The 17,472-nt window shown below is 39.1% G+C and overlaps 1 protein-coding gene across 15 annotated transcripts in view; it reads left to right on the top strand.

The window, feature by feature from the left end:
* GIGYF2 (GRB10 interacting GYF protein 2) overlaps positions 1-17,472 on the top strand; it is a 78,501-nt gene that overhangs the window by 48,944 nt on the left and 12,085 nt on the right. For 6 of the 15 annotated variants that reach the window (XM_075507531.1, XM_075507527.1, XM_075507528.1 and 3 more), the window contains 13 exons: positions 2,658-2,837; positions 6,480-6,697; positions 6,786-6,948; positions 7,018-7,236; positions 7,754-7,944; positions 8,701-8,860; positions 10,840-11,006; positions 11,396-11,484; positions 12,510-12,617; positions 13,181-13,278; positions 13,812-13,912; positions 14,721-14,882; positions 16,707-16,808. In XM_075507531.1, coding sequence (XP_075363646.1) covers positions 2,658-2,837; positions 6,480-6,697; positions 6,786-6,948; positions 7,018-7,236; positions 7,754-7,944; positions 8,701-8,860; positions 10,840-11,006; positions 11,396-11,484; positions 12,510-12,617; positions 13,181-13,278; positions 13,812-13,912; positions 14,721-14,882; positions 16,707-16,808 — 1,958 coding nt within the window. The remainder of the gene's footprint in view (positions 1-2,657; positions 2,838-6,479; positions 6,698-6,785; positions 6,949-7,017; positions 7,237-7,753; positions 7,945-8,700; positions 8,861-10,839; positions 11,007-11,395; positions 11,485-12,509; positions 12,618-13,180; positions 13,279-13,811; positions 13,913-14,720; positions 14,883-16,706; positions 16,809-17,472) is intronic. The other 9 variants (XM_075507533.1, XM_075507534.1, XM_075507530.1 and 6 more) reach the window with 9 other exon arrangements.

Here is a 17,472-nt window from a genome sequence, read left to right as displayed (position 1 = left end):
TTGCTGAGTGAGCGTCAGGTAATAGATGTGAATTTTGATGAAAAGAATAGCTACATCTCTAAGAATAATATTTTTCTAGTCTCAAAATAGCAAATTGAGTAACTTTTTTGTCAGTAACTGTTTTAGTGAGGAAAAATGAGTGTCTTGTGCTGCAGAATAATAATAAAAAAATTACATTTTTCTTCTTTCTTGTAGCATTTTAAAAATAAGTTCAGAAAGAATGAGGCATATTCCTTATTGTCTGGGTCTTAGCTCATGTGGTCTGTTGGATTGCAGCTCTCTCCTGGGTCACTATCTCTGTGTGTTTTACTTTCAGCTCACTTGGCTCTGTAGCTCTATCTCCTAGTTTTCTACTATCCAAAGCCCATCCAAGGAGCAATACTGACAGGCTTCCCTGCACTTCTTGTTTCGTTCTTTCATGTGACATTTTTCAGACATCCAAAATGAAAAAAATCCCCTATATTTCCTTTCCCAGACTTAGATTTTCTGTTTAGCTTGTTGCCTTTATTTTTTGTGAAGCATGGGAAAACAGAATGTGGTTGACCTTCATCTGCAAAGATTTATCCATTCCAGATAAGTAAATTTGCCAACATTGCACCTACCAAATGAAAGGAGTTGAGTGTCTCCAGCAATTTTGTTTTACTCGGAGCCAATATCACTAGAGACTTCCCAAAATACACTGTTTTAAAATTTTTGTTCTCAAAGCCCAGCAAGTACAGAAGTGGTCTTTAGTCAGATGTCCCCTTCAACGAAGTAAATGTGTGTCTGGGTTATATTAGGCTTCATAACTGAGACTGCCTGTTGATACTGATGATGTACTTTAAATTAGCCAGTGTGCTTTAGCTCTTTATATAGAAACAACATAGGAGGAAGGTATTCCAGTTACCTTTCTGAGGGCCTCAAGTAGTCACTTGTAGTCATCAGGGTGGAAGAACTCTTGCATCTTAAACATTGGGGTGTTTCCTGCTTCCCCTGTCTACTTGATAGGTCAAGGGCCCTGCCATCTTGAAAATTCTTGTAGAAACTTGGATTTTGGATTTTGTACTCCATCTTGGATTTTGTATTCTGGATTCAATTCCACTTGCACACTCTCACTATAGTCCCTCCCTAACACAATATACTGTGGAAAATTTTGAGCTGGAGAAAGAAACAGTTTTTTTCCTCCAGTGTTTTGAAATGGTGGACAAGGGATGTTGTTTTTTCTCCAAGATACATGCAATGTCCAAAGACAGTGTGTGTTCCTTGTCTCTAGAGTGCAATAAGCTGTAGGAAGAATTTCTGAGTTCTAAATGGAGGTTTGATATGCCGTAGAATTTCAGATACTCTGTTTCCTCATTTTTTCATTGACTGAAAAAGCTGTATGATGTGAAGATGTGGGAATGCAATCTCATGTCCTTCCTAAACTAAATTCTTAAAAATGTCTCGTTCCACCCCAGGAATCTTAGTGCATAGTCATGCTTTCTGTTGTTTTGCCTATCTAAGCAAGCAGACATACTATACAATCTTCACCAAATATCATCTTATATTTTTGGATTTTAAGACTCTTAAGAAGGAAAATTAAGTATGCCTTTCTCTAGTACTTGAATACTTGCTTTTATAGATAACCACACAATTCTAGGTTGACACTGGTTAATAGTATCAGTGAAGAAGTGGCATCATCATGGTTCCTGTGAGAATTCTGCTGCTACACAGCTAAACATATATAACAAAATACAAAGTCCAGAAGTCCTGAAGCTAGTACTACCATTTATTTTGGTGGTGGTGTATCCTTGTCAGGATGAGTCAACAGTGAAAGCAGCCTGTATGTCTAGTCTGAGTTACTGGTGTATAATGTGAATTCTTTTTACAAAAATATTTACATCATCCTTTTGTTGACAGTGTTGCTCTTCATTAAGTACTTGAGCATTTTATGTTTTATTTAAAATATAACGTAATGTAAATTATTAACTAAAAGACTATCCTATCTGCTAAACTTCTGGTAGACTCATCCTTGAGCTCAAGCATAGTCGCTTCTAACTCTTAATATGCTGACCTTGGCTCTCCAGAAGATGGATTCACAGGATAATGTTAACATACTATGTTTTTCTTATTTAATCCTTAATCCTACTTTTAAATTTTCAGTCTTTCCTAAAACATTGCAAGAACGCTGTACGTTGTATTGGATTAAATATATAGGTCTCATTATTTTTATTACAGAAGTAGCAAATATATTTGTTTTATATAAAATGTGTGTAATGCTTACAGTTTACTGTATTCCCATTTTCCTTTAGCATGAGACTTTTCATGATACAGCAGTTTATTCTTTCTCTGCACACTATGTCTCTTAAACTGTCATCTTTTCCTCCTCTGTCTTTCCTATCCATGTCATAGTTTCTTGTATGCTTTGCTTTCTTCTGTGGTTTTTGTGTGGTGTGTGGTGGTTTGTTCCCCCCCCCCCCCCCCCCCAGTCTTTCCATCCCAAGGTATGTAGGGATGTGGAGGGATTTCCTGAATCTGGCTGTCATGTTTGCTTCCGTGGACTTCCATTCCTCTTCTAGGTTCCTATGACCACTTACTTCTGGTGCATTTTTGCCTCTAAGGGAGCAAGATTTCAACCCTTTTATTTCTAGGTTCCTAAAGACAGGACGCATGTTCACTGGCATGTGTTTTCTTTGCAGTGAGACCAAACTTTGAGGAAGGTGGGACAGCAACAACTGGGAGGAAGCATGAGTTTATACGCTCTGAGAGCGAGAACTGGCGCATCTTCAGGGAGGAACAAAATGGGGAAGATGATGATGGAGGCTGGCGACTGGCTGGGTCACGGAGGGATGGTGAGAGGTGGCGCCCTCACAGTCCAGGTGAGAGGAGATCTGGAGAAAAATGCAGCCATGGTTATAGGGAAAGGGCTTTGGGTGAATCAGGGCATGGGGAAAGCAGAGGAAAAGGGAGGAGGCATAAAGTTTGGGACAAAAATAGGGTAAGGTTCATGCGGTTTTGGTCATTAAATACTGTTTTAGCATACCTGGGACTCTTGGTCCCAAAACAATTAGCATAAAATTGTGCCTTTTGTTTTCTTTTTAATGTTTTCAATACCCTAACATATTTAAGGGAATGCTTGTCTGTGTTGTGCTCCTGGTGTGTATGTGCCTGGTAAAACCAGGAGTTTTTTAAATAGCACTGTTTCTCTGTGGCTGTAATGCTGAGGGGAGAGAAGTTACCCACATTAGGCAGCATATCTAAGGCTGCGGAGTGATGCTGCCACTAAATTGTTCAGGTTGTTGGCCTCTTCCTAGTTTTCCAAATGGGTTTGCAATGCCAAGAGGCATCCTTAGAAAATCTCAAAATATGTTGCTCTATGCATCTTGTAGTTAGTTACAGGATGTCTTGTCTCGCTAAATTTGAGGCGTCTGTTTGGTGTCACTCTTCCCTTCCCTGGCCTGTCAAAGTCAGTCTGGTTCACTTGCTTTCCAGCATTGCATTGCTAGAGGTGCAGGAGAAATACAAAGTGGAGCTTGGTATTTGAGTAGTATGGCTGAAATTTTTTTTCTTCTTCTACTTGGAAAAGATTCTGCTAGCCAGTCATACCTGTTGTGTGATCTTGGTTTTGGGTATTTTTTGGCTGCAGAAGGCTTCCGGGGAACCAAGGGAGGATTGTGGCTCTCTTACTGTTACATCTTCATAGGGAAGCAAAGGAAGGGTAGGACATTCTTGGGGCTGAGCTGGACAACCTTTTTTCTTTAATTAAAACAAATCACACTTGCTCTTACAATGGGTCTATCACCCTTTTCAACATCCTAAAGGACTTTCAGTACTATAATGGTTGTGAGCAACCATTACCTCTGTTCCTAACCCTCTCCACAGCTACGTATTACTCTGCCCTCAAACAACTGTTAGCTTGTACTAAAATTTAGCAGTGAGCCCAAGGCTAGATTTATTATCAGCTGTTTTCTATTTACAGCAGAGCTAAGGGGCAAATTTTGAAGAATGTAATTTTCTTTTCCCCAGTGTTTGGTCACGATTGTTCATTAGACACTGCTGCTTTGTTATATAGTTCAAATGACATCAGGCCAGCTACGATTGTGCCTCATGATGATCAGATGCATAATGATACTCAGGAGTGGAGTGTTTTGCAAGTACAAGTCTGCATGCTTTAGCTTAAAAGGAAGCATAGACCTCAAAGTTCAGAAGTACATTCGTGTCTTGAACTTTTTTGGAAGATGTTCTGAGGAAGGTTTTAAAAATTCATCTTACTTCCATCTTAGGAAATATTACTGCTTATTTGAATTTCTGCTGTAGTAGACAACTAACTGAACTTCACTTACAAGTTAGTTTTAGCAGGTGTAATAAAAAGCCTGTTCTAAGAATTCTGTGAATCTGCAGAGAAGCTGCTAGTTTTGAGATAGACTTGAGTTGACAGCTGTATTGTACTAGTTTCTCAGCTTTGGTCAGAGCTGTATTTGAATTCTCTTGTTAGTAGTAGCCACAGGACCATCAAAATGGTTTTAATCACATTCTTGCTTTAAACAATGAATTTAACTCAAATTGGCATGGCTTAAACCGCTTTTTTGTACTTATTCTGCTGTTAGGTAATGGTACTAATCATATGTCCTGCTAAAAATAGAGAAATGTCTTCAAAGTACTGTCATCATTTGTTTAGCTGGACCTTCCTTTGACTTGGCTCTGCATACTCCCTACTAAATTGTACGCTGCTTGTTTTTCTTTTTTCTTTTGGGTGAAAACAGTTTAGAAGAATGTAGCAGTTGTCAGGCTTGAGTTTATCTTCTTCTGTTGTTAAGCAAAGAATACTTTGGTTCCCAGAGACCATTGTTTTTCCAGCTTTTGAATTGTTATTGGTCCTTCAGCTGTGTTTACTGCAGGATGGCTAAACTAAATCTGCTCATTTTGTGCTTTTTTTTTTAATAGGCGCAAAGGATCAAGAGGATGGACTGCTTCTGCTGAAGCAGTCTTGGGCCCCTAAATATAGTTTCCCAGATTCTATGGTCTGATTTATTGTAGCTAAAGTTAACTCCCTTGACATAGTTGAAGGGATCTGTCATGTGTCCATGCCGTGTTTAAGCTGTTCTCCTCTCACATGGCTATGCTTCATATGAAGTGAGCGATCTTCTGAGTATTGGTAGTGAAGCAGCAAATCAGTCGGACTTCTCCTTAAAATAGACAAGCCTGATGCTTTTTCCCTTCTACTACTTAAGTCAAAAGGATGTAAACTTGTCTGTTTTGCAGCATGAAAACTGTCTGGATTGCATCACCAGGCTTTTCCATTCAGAGTTTATGGGGTTTACTGCCTTTTCTACTACTGTCTGTGCCCTAGGACTAGAAGTCTGATGAGAAGACATCTTTCCTTGGCTTATACAATGGAAAAGTTGTTTTGCTAGTTGTTCTGGGTAAATGTGGTACCACTGCTATTGTAGATGTCACATAGGATCTTTAGACTGGGTTAACTATATGTAAGAAGAACGTGACCATGGCTTTAAATTCACTGGCTGCTTCAAAATTATTTTGATTTTTTTTATTTTTTATTTTTTTTAGCCATCTTTTTAAATGATTTCAATGACTACTTACCTAAAAAGCCCCTTCTTTCTGTTGTTGCAGTTCTTGCATTCATACAATGATTGCCCTTTAAATTTGCAGAGCAAGTCCATTTTATCAGATACATATACAAACCTTTTTTTGGTCTCAAAAACTAGTGAATGATGTATAGATGGTTTTCGGTTTGTGTTTTTGTTACCAAGTCATCCTTAAGGAATAGGGATCACTTCTTGCCTAAAATTTCTGATAGGATTTTGTGTCTTTGCTTAAGCAGCTCTATTAAGATCTTTTTCCTGAAAAGCATTTTAGAGAGGCCTTAGTCTGTAAGGTCATAGAAAGATTTTTTGGTTGCTGCTTTTTTTTGAAAGGCTTTTCAAATTCACCTTGGTTCACTCCATTTTCAGAATCAACTGCTGTGAATCAAGTAGACTTCTTATTTTTTTGGGCATTGTGCTTTGTGCTTCTTGAATATCTTAAAGCAGCTAAAGTACATTCGAGAATCTTGCTCTAAAATTGAGCAAAACAAAAATTAGGTTCATATACAATGTATGCCAAAAAAGTAATACATGTACTATTCCTTTGCCTTTTTGTTTAGTATTTAGTACTGTTTAGTTTAGTATTTGGTATTGTTTTAGTGTACATCGGAAATTTCTTTTCTGAATTAGAGAATATAATACATATTATGTAATACAATACTCGTACAATACTCATATTATAATACAATATAAATTGTATTATACAGCAGGCAATATTTGAAAGGCTCCTGCTTAATAATAAGATACTCCTTTTCTTTCCCTTGTCCTTTAAGATGCCTATTCATAGGTGGATTGTACCCTGTAGGGGCTTTTTGAATTTCTGTCACTGTTTGTCATCTCTTCACCCACCCCTTCACCCTTCCAAGTAAGCTACTGCCCCCGGGACTGTCTTGTAAAGCTACTTTCCCCCCACCTTAGACGGCCCTCGTTCTGCAGGCTGGCGAGAACACATGGAGCGACGGCGGAGGTTTGAATTTGATTTCCGGGAACGAGATGATGAACGGGGTTATCGACGAGTACGGTGTGGAAGTGGCAGCATGGATGACGACAGGGATAGTCTCCCTGAGTGGTGCTTAGAAGATGCAGAAGAAGAAATGGGAACATTTGACTCCTCTGGAGCATTTCTCTCTTTAAAGGTGAAAAGCTGTCTTGGGCCCTTTGTTCACTTCGAGCAAGTGTCCTGTTATGTTGGGTGGATTATGGATGATTATGTTGACTTTGTAGAAGGTGCAGAAGGAGCCAATCCCTGAGGAACAGGAGATGGACTTCCGACCTGTGGAGGAAGGGGAAGAAAGATCCGACTCTGAAGGGAGCCACAATGAAGAAGCCAAAGATCATGAAAAGACCACCAAGAAAGAGGGGGAGAAAACAGATAGAGTAGTGGCAGGTAAGGGGGAACTTCCCATGCATCTGTTCCATGCTGCAGTGTAGAATTTCTGTTAATTCGGTTACGTAGAACCATGCAATGTTACAGAAGCAGTGGAAGAAGCAGTCCAAACATCTTCACCGGCTGCCAGGTCAGATACCCCACCGAAATCCCAGCCTCCAGACCCGCTGCAGACGAGCCTTTTTGAAAGGAAGGAAGAGTCTGTGCCAGAAAGAACAGAAAAAACAGAAGATAAAGAGAATCGAACAGAGAATACACCGCCAGCCAAAATGTCCAACAGAGGGGAAGGTAATAAACTTGATAGATAAATTTACTAAGTTTCCATTACGTGTTGTGATTAGTCTTGGTCTCTCTTAAGAGGCAGGTACTGGATTATGGTGATGAAAAGCCAGAATTCACCAACTGGTCCATAAATACAGGATTTGTTGGATATACCATCTCAAATGCTTGCAGTGCACCGGTACTTCACATTGCAACGCAGTCTAGAGAAACATGAGCTAGTTGTGGATGTGCCTCATTGTGGTATAGCAGATCAGTCTAGACAAATGTATATGGCCAGGAAATGGGATATGCTGAAATGTGCTGAGTTCTGCACTGTTAGAACTAAACTGTCTGTTCCTTGAAGTTGGGTTGGGTGCCTGTGCTGTTAACAGTACCAATGTGCAGTCATATGTACAGGAAGTTCTGAAAATACTTTTGCTGTGGTGCTAATTTTAAGCTGTTTGAATGTTTTCTACAGTAAGTTCTTAAAAGTAATTTTCATTTATTTTAAAGATAATGAACTAATTTTAACATTTTTCTTTAGATTTGGCTTCTGTTGCTCAACCTTTGCCACAGATTTCTGCAGACACAGCTTCTCCTGCTCATCTTTCTCCTCCTGTTTCCAATTCAAATCCTGCTCTGCGGCCAGTTCAGACACCTGTCACAGCCGCTCCAGGAATGGGCAACATTCCCACTGACCCAGATGATGAAGAGGGCCTCAAACACCTAGAGCAGGTAAAATTTCTCAAATTCCTTTGTTGTTGACAATCATGAGACTGGAGGAATGTGGAATGCAAAAAATACTTGAAGCCCATAAAAACAGAAATGCAGCTGAAACTTTACACTCCACAATGTATACGGAAAGCTACTTTTCTTTTTTTTTTTTTTTTTGGAGAATAATTCAAGCCTATGTAATGTTTTTCTGAATAAGGGTACTATACCCAGTGTTAAAGAGCTAGAGATCCTAGTGCTTATGACCACTGTCTAGTAGCCTTACCATGTGCCTTGAGAAACCATAAAACAGTATGCCCAATATTAAAAAACAAAAAAAACCCAAAAAAACCCCACAAAAAAACACCAAACAAACAAAAAAAAACCCCAAAACCCAACCAAAAAAACCCCACCAAACCATAAATGAAATGCAGACTGTATTCATGAAAGTTTAGTGACTGCTGGGATGTAGAGCATTTTTCATGCTAGTGCTCCCATACCTGTTTTATTTTTCACCATGATACTGTGTGGGACCTTCTTGGCAAGTTGTTTTAAAGTTTTACTTAAGCAGGTGAACTGTGCTTATTCAGGATTCTGACAAGGTGGTAGACTGAGCTCAGGGTTTGTGGTGCAGCTACACCAGTCCTTGAGTTGCCTGTAATTCCTTGTACACTCTTGGGCACTGGGTCGTACAAAGTTGTTGTATTTGGCACACTCATTTTCAAATCTGTATGCACACATCTAACTTGTATTCCTTGCTGGTTTTGATGTCTCCTGCAGCAAGCAGAGAAAATGGTGGCATACCTGCAGGACAGTGCCCTTGATGATGAAAGACTAGCAGCAAAAATACAAGAGCACAGAGCAAAGGGTTCCTCTATGCCGTTGTTCCATGAAGCCATGCAGAAGTGGTACTACAAAGATCCACAAGGAGAAATTCAGGGTAGGTCTGTGCCCTTTACACTTCCTCTTTTGTTTCACAGAACTGTTAAAGAGTTCGTCACAAAATTATCGCCAACAGATACCGATGCTTGTTTTTACAAAAGCAGCACAGGGTATTTACCACTCTAGAATTAGGTTTTGAAAATGGATCCTTCTACCCATCACTGCCCCCATCAGCTCAGCATGCCTAATGTCCAGAATTATACTTTACCGTGGCTCAGGTTTGCCATCACTTCATGTTTCTGTAAATTGAGGTTAGACTAAAACCTGTTTTTCATGCCAATAGTTACTCAGATTTCCAGACAATAGTGGGAGCAAAACAAGAATGTGACAATTCAGTAGCTTGTTGAAGAATCCATGAGAAACACTGAAATCAGTTTGCTAGTCTCAGCCCGAAGACATGAAGTATTCAGGGAAGGGTTATTTGTTTAGAATCTAGGGCAAAGAGAAAACAAATTTTCACAAGCCAGTGCTCACGCATAATCTCAATTTAAATTGTACTTGCAGCCAGTGCATTATTAGTTCATATAATACCAACTGTTTCATGCTTGCAGTTTTTGCTTAAGAAATCTCAATTCTTTTGCAATGAAAGTAGGAACAGGCCTTTGGTATAGATACTTGCGTCTTTGCTTTCAGAAGGGACTTTTCTTTTGGAGGTTTCAGGGCTCTGTTTTAGCAGCTGCTTAGCTGCCTCCCAAAAATGCAGTTAAGCAGTGAGTTCCTTACTTGCTGTACTTCACCAAGTAGTAGTTGCTAATGCTGTTTAGTGTGAATGACTTCCTCAGCTATGAACTCTAGGTAGGATTTGTGGGGGTGTTATTTGTGGGATCTGTGCCAGTCTCTTGTCTGTGGGTATTACACATCTTTAGGGTTTTCTTCTCACCCCTTTAAGTTTAAAGGATATTAACCATAAAACGTTTTTATTTGCTCAGTGTGCTTCAAACTGTACGTTAGTCACTGCTGGGTCTTTATTGCTCAGTGATGGTCTAACAGTTTTTCATTGGAGTAAGTACTTCCTTGAATGTGACCTCCAGAAGTAAACACTCCCACAATTTTTTCTTGGGATACCTCTTGTGGTTTCATATTCTCTGGGAGGAATTACCTTCTAAAGATACTTTTACAGCGAAGGTGAGAATTAATGAACATTCTTGCTTTTCAGAAGATATGTGTGCAAAAATTGTATTTACGTGGTTCTTACTCTGTTAAAATAACCTATTTTTTTTAATATACTGGCTTTGTGTCCATTTGGATACGTAAAATTAGTTTAGGAGTCCTCCTTTGAAGGGGGTGACTGAAATCTTTCTCAGGAAAAAGAGGAAGAGAAGGAGAAGTGTGGCTTTTTGAGAAAGGAAAAGAGAAACTGGTTTCCTCATTATCTTAAAAAATGTAATCTTGCACTCAGAGGTGGATCTGCTCATCTGCTAAGTTCCAGAAGCAAAACTTCTATAAAACATATGAATTCCTCTGATTTGAAGGCAGGAGTTGAAACAAGCTAAGATTGTTTAATTATCTGTGCAGTATATGTGGCGAAAGTAGCGCTTGTGCTTTTAGCACTGTCAGCTAGCGGATACGGCTGAGGTCCAAACTGGAAATTGCAACTGTTGTCAACCTGATGCTGAGCCTGAAGTAGTGAGCTTTGCTGGAAGGCAGGATGTGTATTAGCTGGACCAAGCTCCACACTACGGTGGCTGCTTGGCTTTCATCTCAGAGCTGACTAGTCTCCCTCCAGTGCATGGTAAAAGCAGTTATTCACTTTTCAGTAAAGACTATGTAGGGGAATGCTGTAGCCACTGTAAAGATCTAGATATGTGCATTGACACTCGAGCCTTGAATGTACTGTCTGTCCAGACAAGTGGATGAGACGGACAGAACGCTAAGTATTGTGTTACTTTAACAAGCACCATGCTCTTTGTTTCCAGTATGCTCAACTTGGCCTTACTTCCCCTTACCCTCCATGTGTGGTGGTTGGTGTTATTTCAGGTCCTTTCAGTAATCAGGAGATGGCAGAGTGGTTCCAGGCTGGATACTTCACTATGTCGCTGTTGGTTAAGAGAGCCTGCGATGAGACTTTCCAGCCACTGGGAGACATCATGAAAATGTGGGGCAGGGTTCCCTTCACTCCAGGTCCAGCACCGCTTCCACATCTGGTAATTATGTGACAGTTACTGTATTCAAATAGTCCTGTAACAAGTGGAAATTGCATTATTTATGTGTCAGCTGCTCTGTCTTGGAATTGCAGGTGTTCCAAGCACCAGCTTGGTGCTAAATGTGTTAAATTACCTTTTTAAGAGGAGAAAAGACACTCAATTTAAAAATGTTTGGTTTGCCATGTCTGTGGCTGGAAGGCTTGGTCCTGTAATACATGCAAGTGCTGTGTATTTCACAGTTGCCATACTACAGGCTTTGTAAATGTTGATCTCTGTCTCGGTATTTTTCTATTTTCTTTGTCTTTTCAGTTCAGAATGCAACTTTTACATTGCTTGTGCTTGCAATATACTACTACTGTTATTATATATGTTTTTATTCCTAAACATAGGGTGAGCTGGACCAAGAGCGGCTGACTAGACAACAAGAGTTGGCCCTGATCCAAATGCAGCACCTCCAGTATCAGCATCTTTTAATACAGTAAGACTGCCAGTCCCAGAGATCTTCCAGTGGCTGTGTTCTGCTCTGCATTTTTAATCATCTGGGTTCAGCTTCTTGTCATTGTTTTCCTTGGGCAATGGGGCTGGGAGTGCTGCACCTCTAACAGCAATAGCGTGCTTCCACAAACACCAGAGGCTCAGTAGTCCACAGGATTAGAGTGTAGCTACCTCAGGCACACTTTTCAGAGTGTCTTTCAGTGTCATGCATAGCTACTTTGGCGAGACTTGCTATATAGGTAGCTGTTATGGTCAAACTGAATCCCAGCTATCCTTGTAATGCAGTCTGGATGTTTTGGAGTCAGGGGAAGGCTACACGTCTTTTGAACTGCAGATGGGGAAGGCAGAACTTATTTTTGGTCTGCTTGCTCAGCTTTTTGAAGATCAGTGGAAGGTAACTGCTGGAGAAAGCAGTTTGTCATCCATTTTTGCCAAAGCTGTCAGTTGTTCAGTTCTGGCCAGTTCCTAACAACTTGTTTTGTAGGAGCTTGGAAAAAAGAAGCAATCAGACTACTTGTTCAAGGGGTCCTTGAAAGCATGTGCCACGATTATGATTTTTGAATACTGATTGTCAGCTTATGATTTGATTAGGCAAGAGCCTGCCCCTGTACTAGGGGATGCCTTGACATACTGGGGAAGAGATTGATTTGTATAGGTGGGCAGTCATCAAAGCCAGATTAATTTAAGCAATCTGTATGTAATCTATAGAAAAAGGGAAGTAGTGTTGCACAGCTTACAAGAGTAACATTGGACAGCAATAACCAGTTGACATAGTTGAGGGTGAAGAGAAATTTGGTTCTGCTCATGTGGGCCAGTTTGTTGTATTCTTGTGTTTTGATTCTTTCCAAGGCCCCATTCTGTGGTTTCCTCTAGTATTTAGAGTGTACATTATATAGGTTAGTGGGCATAAGTCCCGGAGAATGAATCTGTGCACAACTTCTGCAACTTGGGCATTATATAAATAAGCAAGTGAACAAATACCAGTGATTCTCTGCTTCTCTTTTGAAGACAACAATATGCACAGGTGCTGGCTCAGCAGCAAAAGGCAGCCCTCTCATCCCAGCAGCAGCAGCAGCTTGCTATTCTCTTGCAACAGTTCCAGGCCCTGAAGATGCGGTGAGTTAGCCCAGACTTGAACTGAATACCATTCTTCCTGTACTCTTAACTTGTATATAATGATAATTATAATCTTGTCAGTGGTCTATCCTATTCAAGTTTGCTCATATTTGAGCATTACATATTTTAAAGATTGTGTGAACGTGAAACAGTTGTAGGATGTCAAATACTTCTTTATATATGTAGCCTTCACCTCAGAGAATGTTTATGAAAACAAGAAGGAAAATCTTATAGTTGAAATCATACCTTTTTGACAGATCGGTTGTGCTGGTAACAGGATGGCTTTGCCAATGGAGTTCTGCAATACTAGATGCTTGTTCTTCAAACTAGCTTATAAGCAGCAGATGCAAAACTGTAGCAGTAGCTGGCTTAGCCCTTGGCTTGGCAGCAAGGATGAGATGAGCAAGAACTCTGCAAGCAAGTAGTATTGTCCACATCATGTTTTTGTTTTAAATAGAGGTGTGGAAGGAAAGGAGTATGTTACAAGTTACTGAATCTCATGCGTGTTCAGAGCACTCCTCTCCCTGGAAGTGGCATGTTGACTCTTCCTGTTGGTATTACAGAATGTCTGAACAGAACATGATGCCACCTGTCACAAGGTCTGTGTCAGTGCCGGACACTGGCTCAATATGGGAACTTCAGTCAGCTTCACAACCTACAGGTAAGATGCTTAGCACGTGTCTGATGTGTTGAGAAAAGTTCATGGATTAAGAGCCAGCATTTTTGAGATGATCGCTCCCTTTTTGGCACTAGGTGAAGTTATTTCTGCATCAGTATTTTGTAACTGCTTCAGGCTACTTTGCCTTGCAGTTTAAATTCCATTTGAGAGCTGTGAAGAATATGGTTATTTTTCCTATGGTTATAGGAAGTTTTGATCCAATGGGATTGAGTGTTACATTATAAAGATGTTCTGCTCTGGGAGGAGTTTGAATGCTGGTTCTTGTGTAGAATTTTGTAGGAAATCCAGCCTTGCTTCAGTAATGGCTGAACAAGCCATTAAAAAAATTACTGAACAAGGCTTGAAGCCTTGTTCTACAGGAAGATAAAGTGGCCCTCTACTGACTAAGACTAATGTATTGTCATGATTTTAGTTCATAAAATACAGTAACTGCATACACAACACTTTCCCCTTTCAGTTGTTTTTTGTTATGTGCTTATTTTTGCTTGTCAACGTTTGTTTTCTTCACTATCTAGTCTGGGAAGGAAGCAGTGTCTGGGATCTCCCCATTGATACTGCAGCTCAGGGACCAGCTCTAGAACAACTTCAGCAGCTCGAGAAGGCCAAAGCTGCAAAGGTCAGAAACTGTTTTGTACTGTAAGAAGTTGGGATTGCTGTTCTGCAATGTAACTGTGTTTCTTGAGCCAATGTAAGACTATTAGCTCTTCAATCTTCAGTCCACTCTGTACAATTTTGATTATATTTTCATGGAAAACACCATAAGGAGAACATGGGTTACAGAAACCAGTTATGAAATCCTTGTGGACTGCTGTTTGGAAACCATTGCTGTGGAGGTACTGGCCTCTAAAGTAGTGGTTATATTTTTTTTATACTTGTGATTAAAAACTCTTTGCTAGCCACCTCTGTTTTAAAATGGGATCATCACAAGCTGTCATGCCAAACCCTGAGTAGGAGCAGGTAGTCGTTCTCTTAATCCTTGCATCTTTTCAGTAGAATTGGTTTGGGGAATCTTAAGAGTCCTGTTTGTCAGGGTTGTTCCACACTTACTCTAGTATTAAATTATTTTTGTAAGTTTGAACCTGTATGATTCTGTACATTTCCTGAAACTGATTATTTTATGATGACTGCAAAGCAACTTGCTACTAGCTTCTAAAGTCAGAGGTTATTTTAAGGAGCTAATGTAGAAAGACTGATTAGAGAACTGGTGTTCGTTACAGAACAGAAATTGTCAGAAATTGTTCTAGACTATTTCAGGAATCTGACCCCAGTAGGCAGCCAGCTGATAGGTAAAATTACAATTAAGGGAGAGCATCTGTCAGAGGCTTCATCTGTTATGTTGTTACTGTAATCTCAGCAGAGTTGCCCTAAGAAATGGTGTAGGAGTACGTTACCTGCATCTGAGTATAGTTTTATGTGAATTGTAGCTAGAGCAAGAGAGGAGAGAAGTGGAAATGAGGGCCAAACGAGAGGAAGAGGAGAGGAAAAGGCAGGAGGAGCTTCGGAGGCAACAAGAAGAGCTACTTAGGAGGCAGCAGGAAGATGAGAGGAAACGACGGGAAGAAGAAGAACTGGCCCGCAGGAAGCAAGTGAGTTTCCTCAATGTAGTTCATCTCTAATTTTAATACGTTATAAAACTCACTTTAAGAATCCTGTGGGGTCTAATTAATCTTTGGTAGGTGTGTATGAAGACAGTTCTAATATTTTTCATGTGAGTATATGAAATTATTCTTCTGTTCTTGATTTTAAGAGCCCAAATTGCAATCTGAGAAATGGGCTTTTGATGGTTCCTGTTTGTGAGCCGAGAGGCTTTATTCTGTGTGGAGTATTCCCTCCTGACTTCTTAGTGTCAATATTAGACTTTAGTTAGTTGCTCAGTTATTGTATATTTAATCTTTATTCACCATTTATGCAGTCTAGTGTTTTGATAAGGGTATGTTCTGGCATAGACTGGAGCCTGAGCAGCTGTTTCAAATGAATAAAATGTGGAGGGCTATAGTGGAAAAAAGTGATGTAACATTTAGCTTATTTTTTCCCCTGTTTTTTAACTTAGTAAATAATTTTTTAAAAATAAATTATCTGGGTTATGTTGTAGAGTCTGTCAGCTTGATTTTCTTGTTGATATTTGGGAAAGGAAGGATGTAGTTTGGACAAGCAGATTTGTTAAAATTAATTACATGATCTGTGTTGCAGTAAGAGAACGCATGTAGGAGTTGTAGTATGTTCTTAATCTTACAAGAACATGAAACGGAGACATTATTAGCTTGATGTTTCTAGCATTTACTTCTGAATTCTGTATGGAAGAAAGATTAATTGTTCCTTAAATGTTGTAGGAGGGAAAGACAGTGAAAGTTAAAGTTTTCGCTCTGCATGTGAAGGATAAGGGCAAGCACATTGTTGAGCTTATGCACTAGAGAGTTATTCAATAAAGACCCTGTAAAGTGGCACATGAATAATAGGTGAAAGTAATAAATAATTTTGTCCTTTATAATATTTTCTGTGTACTTAGGTAGGCAGTTGTAAAGCACGTTTCCTGGTTTAAGGATCAGACATTTCTGAGGAAGCCTCTAGAATCTTTAGTTTTATTTGTAAGTTGTTCACAGACCTCAATTCACTCAGTGTTTGGGTTTTGTCACTGAAGATCTATTTAATAGACTGCAGTGTGATATGTAGTTAATGTTCATGGTATCTTTAAGAATCAAGTCTGTAAATAAATGGCTCCTTGCTTTAATATATCCACTTTGTGTACAGCAAGTCATCATGGTATAGAGTGGAAAAAGCATCCTTTGATGCTCGAGTTCAAGCTTTACTTGTAGCACTAAAGCAATAATATACTCAAAAGTTTAACTTTTGAACTAGTTGCTTTAGATCTGTTTTAATAATAACTAATTTTTCAGCTGATCACCTGGTAACTCAATGTGTTTCATCCATGGTGGCTTCAAATAAACAGACTTGGGTTGTTTCTTTTCAGACTAACAGTTTTGCTACTGTGTATAACTTCTTAGAAATGTCCATTAAATTCCGAAGTGTTTTGTCCACTTTGGATTTGTACAGTAATCTGATTCTCCCTTTCTGAGATGTCATGGGAAATAATTATTTACAAGGAGGAAGCAGAATGGGTTTGAAAAGCAGTAACAGCAAGTATCTTAGTTCATTACCAATGCAATAATTGCCACAATGCTTAATTCTGAGCAGTAATGTTTTGAAAAGGTAACAAAAGAGTTTAAGCACTTCTCTGGAAAGAGAAAATAATATTGTATTCTGTATTTAAAAAAAAAAAAAACAAACTGGTCTAATATTTGAATCTGACTTCTGTTCTGGAAGGCATTGTAGAATCAGGGATGAACTGATTTATTAGCATGGATTTATACAGAGGAGATGATGCTTAACAAATTTGATTAACTTCTTTTGAGGAGATGACAGTGAGAGCTGAGAGGGGTGAAGCAGTAGACTTAATCTGCCTGGACTTCAGGAAGGCTTTTGATGTAATACTGCATAAAAGACTAGTATATAAGGTTAGTAAATATGCTGTTGATGGTGAATTCTAAATAAAAAAAAATAACTAATAGAAATTCAATTCTGTAGGATGAAATGTCATACCAAATGTTGAATCCAGTTCTGTTCATAGTTTTCATCAATTACTTGCACTGTAGAATTGCAAACAGTAATGCCCAGCTTGTGTAGCTCCTGTATTTCTTTTTTGTTTCTGGTCTGATACTTTCTATTTTGTAATGATTGATCGCTTTCAGGAACAAAATTTGAGGTTTAATAATTAGCTAATAATTGTTTTCTCTGAATTATATTTTTAGTGCTCCCTTTAAAGTACCTGGTTCAAAGATGAGATCCACAAAACTAAAAGATTTGTAAGCCCTAGTAACATAGACAAGCAGAATTGCAGGTGTTGCTAACTGCAAAAAATTCTATAATATTTTATTTAAGAATCCACAGTCTACTGAAATGAGGCTTGGTACTTAAGGATTTTCTGCAATATTACAGATATTTTAAAAGATCTAAAATAAGTTGTCTATACAGCAAGATATGTGTGCTTGAAAACAATTATTAGAAAAGATGCTAAAGAATATTGGAATTCCCTTGGAGCAGGAAGCCATGAATATGGGAGCAGTAAGAGCCAAAGGAATGAGTCTGTTTCCCATACAAGTCAGTGGCAGAAAGCTGGAG

Source organism: Mycteria americana, chromosome 7 (assembly GCF_035582795.1).
Source record: "Mycteria americana isolate JAX WOST 10 ecotype Jacksonville Zoo and Gardens chromosome 7, USCA_MyAme_1.0, whole genome shotgun sequence".
NCBI classification, from domain to species: Eukaryota; Metazoa; Chordata; class Aves; order Ciconiiformes; family Ciconiidae; genus Mycteria; species Mycteria americana.
The sequence above is the reverse complement of the archived record's forward strand: the minus strand, read 5'-3'. Positions and strand labels throughout refer to the sequence as shown.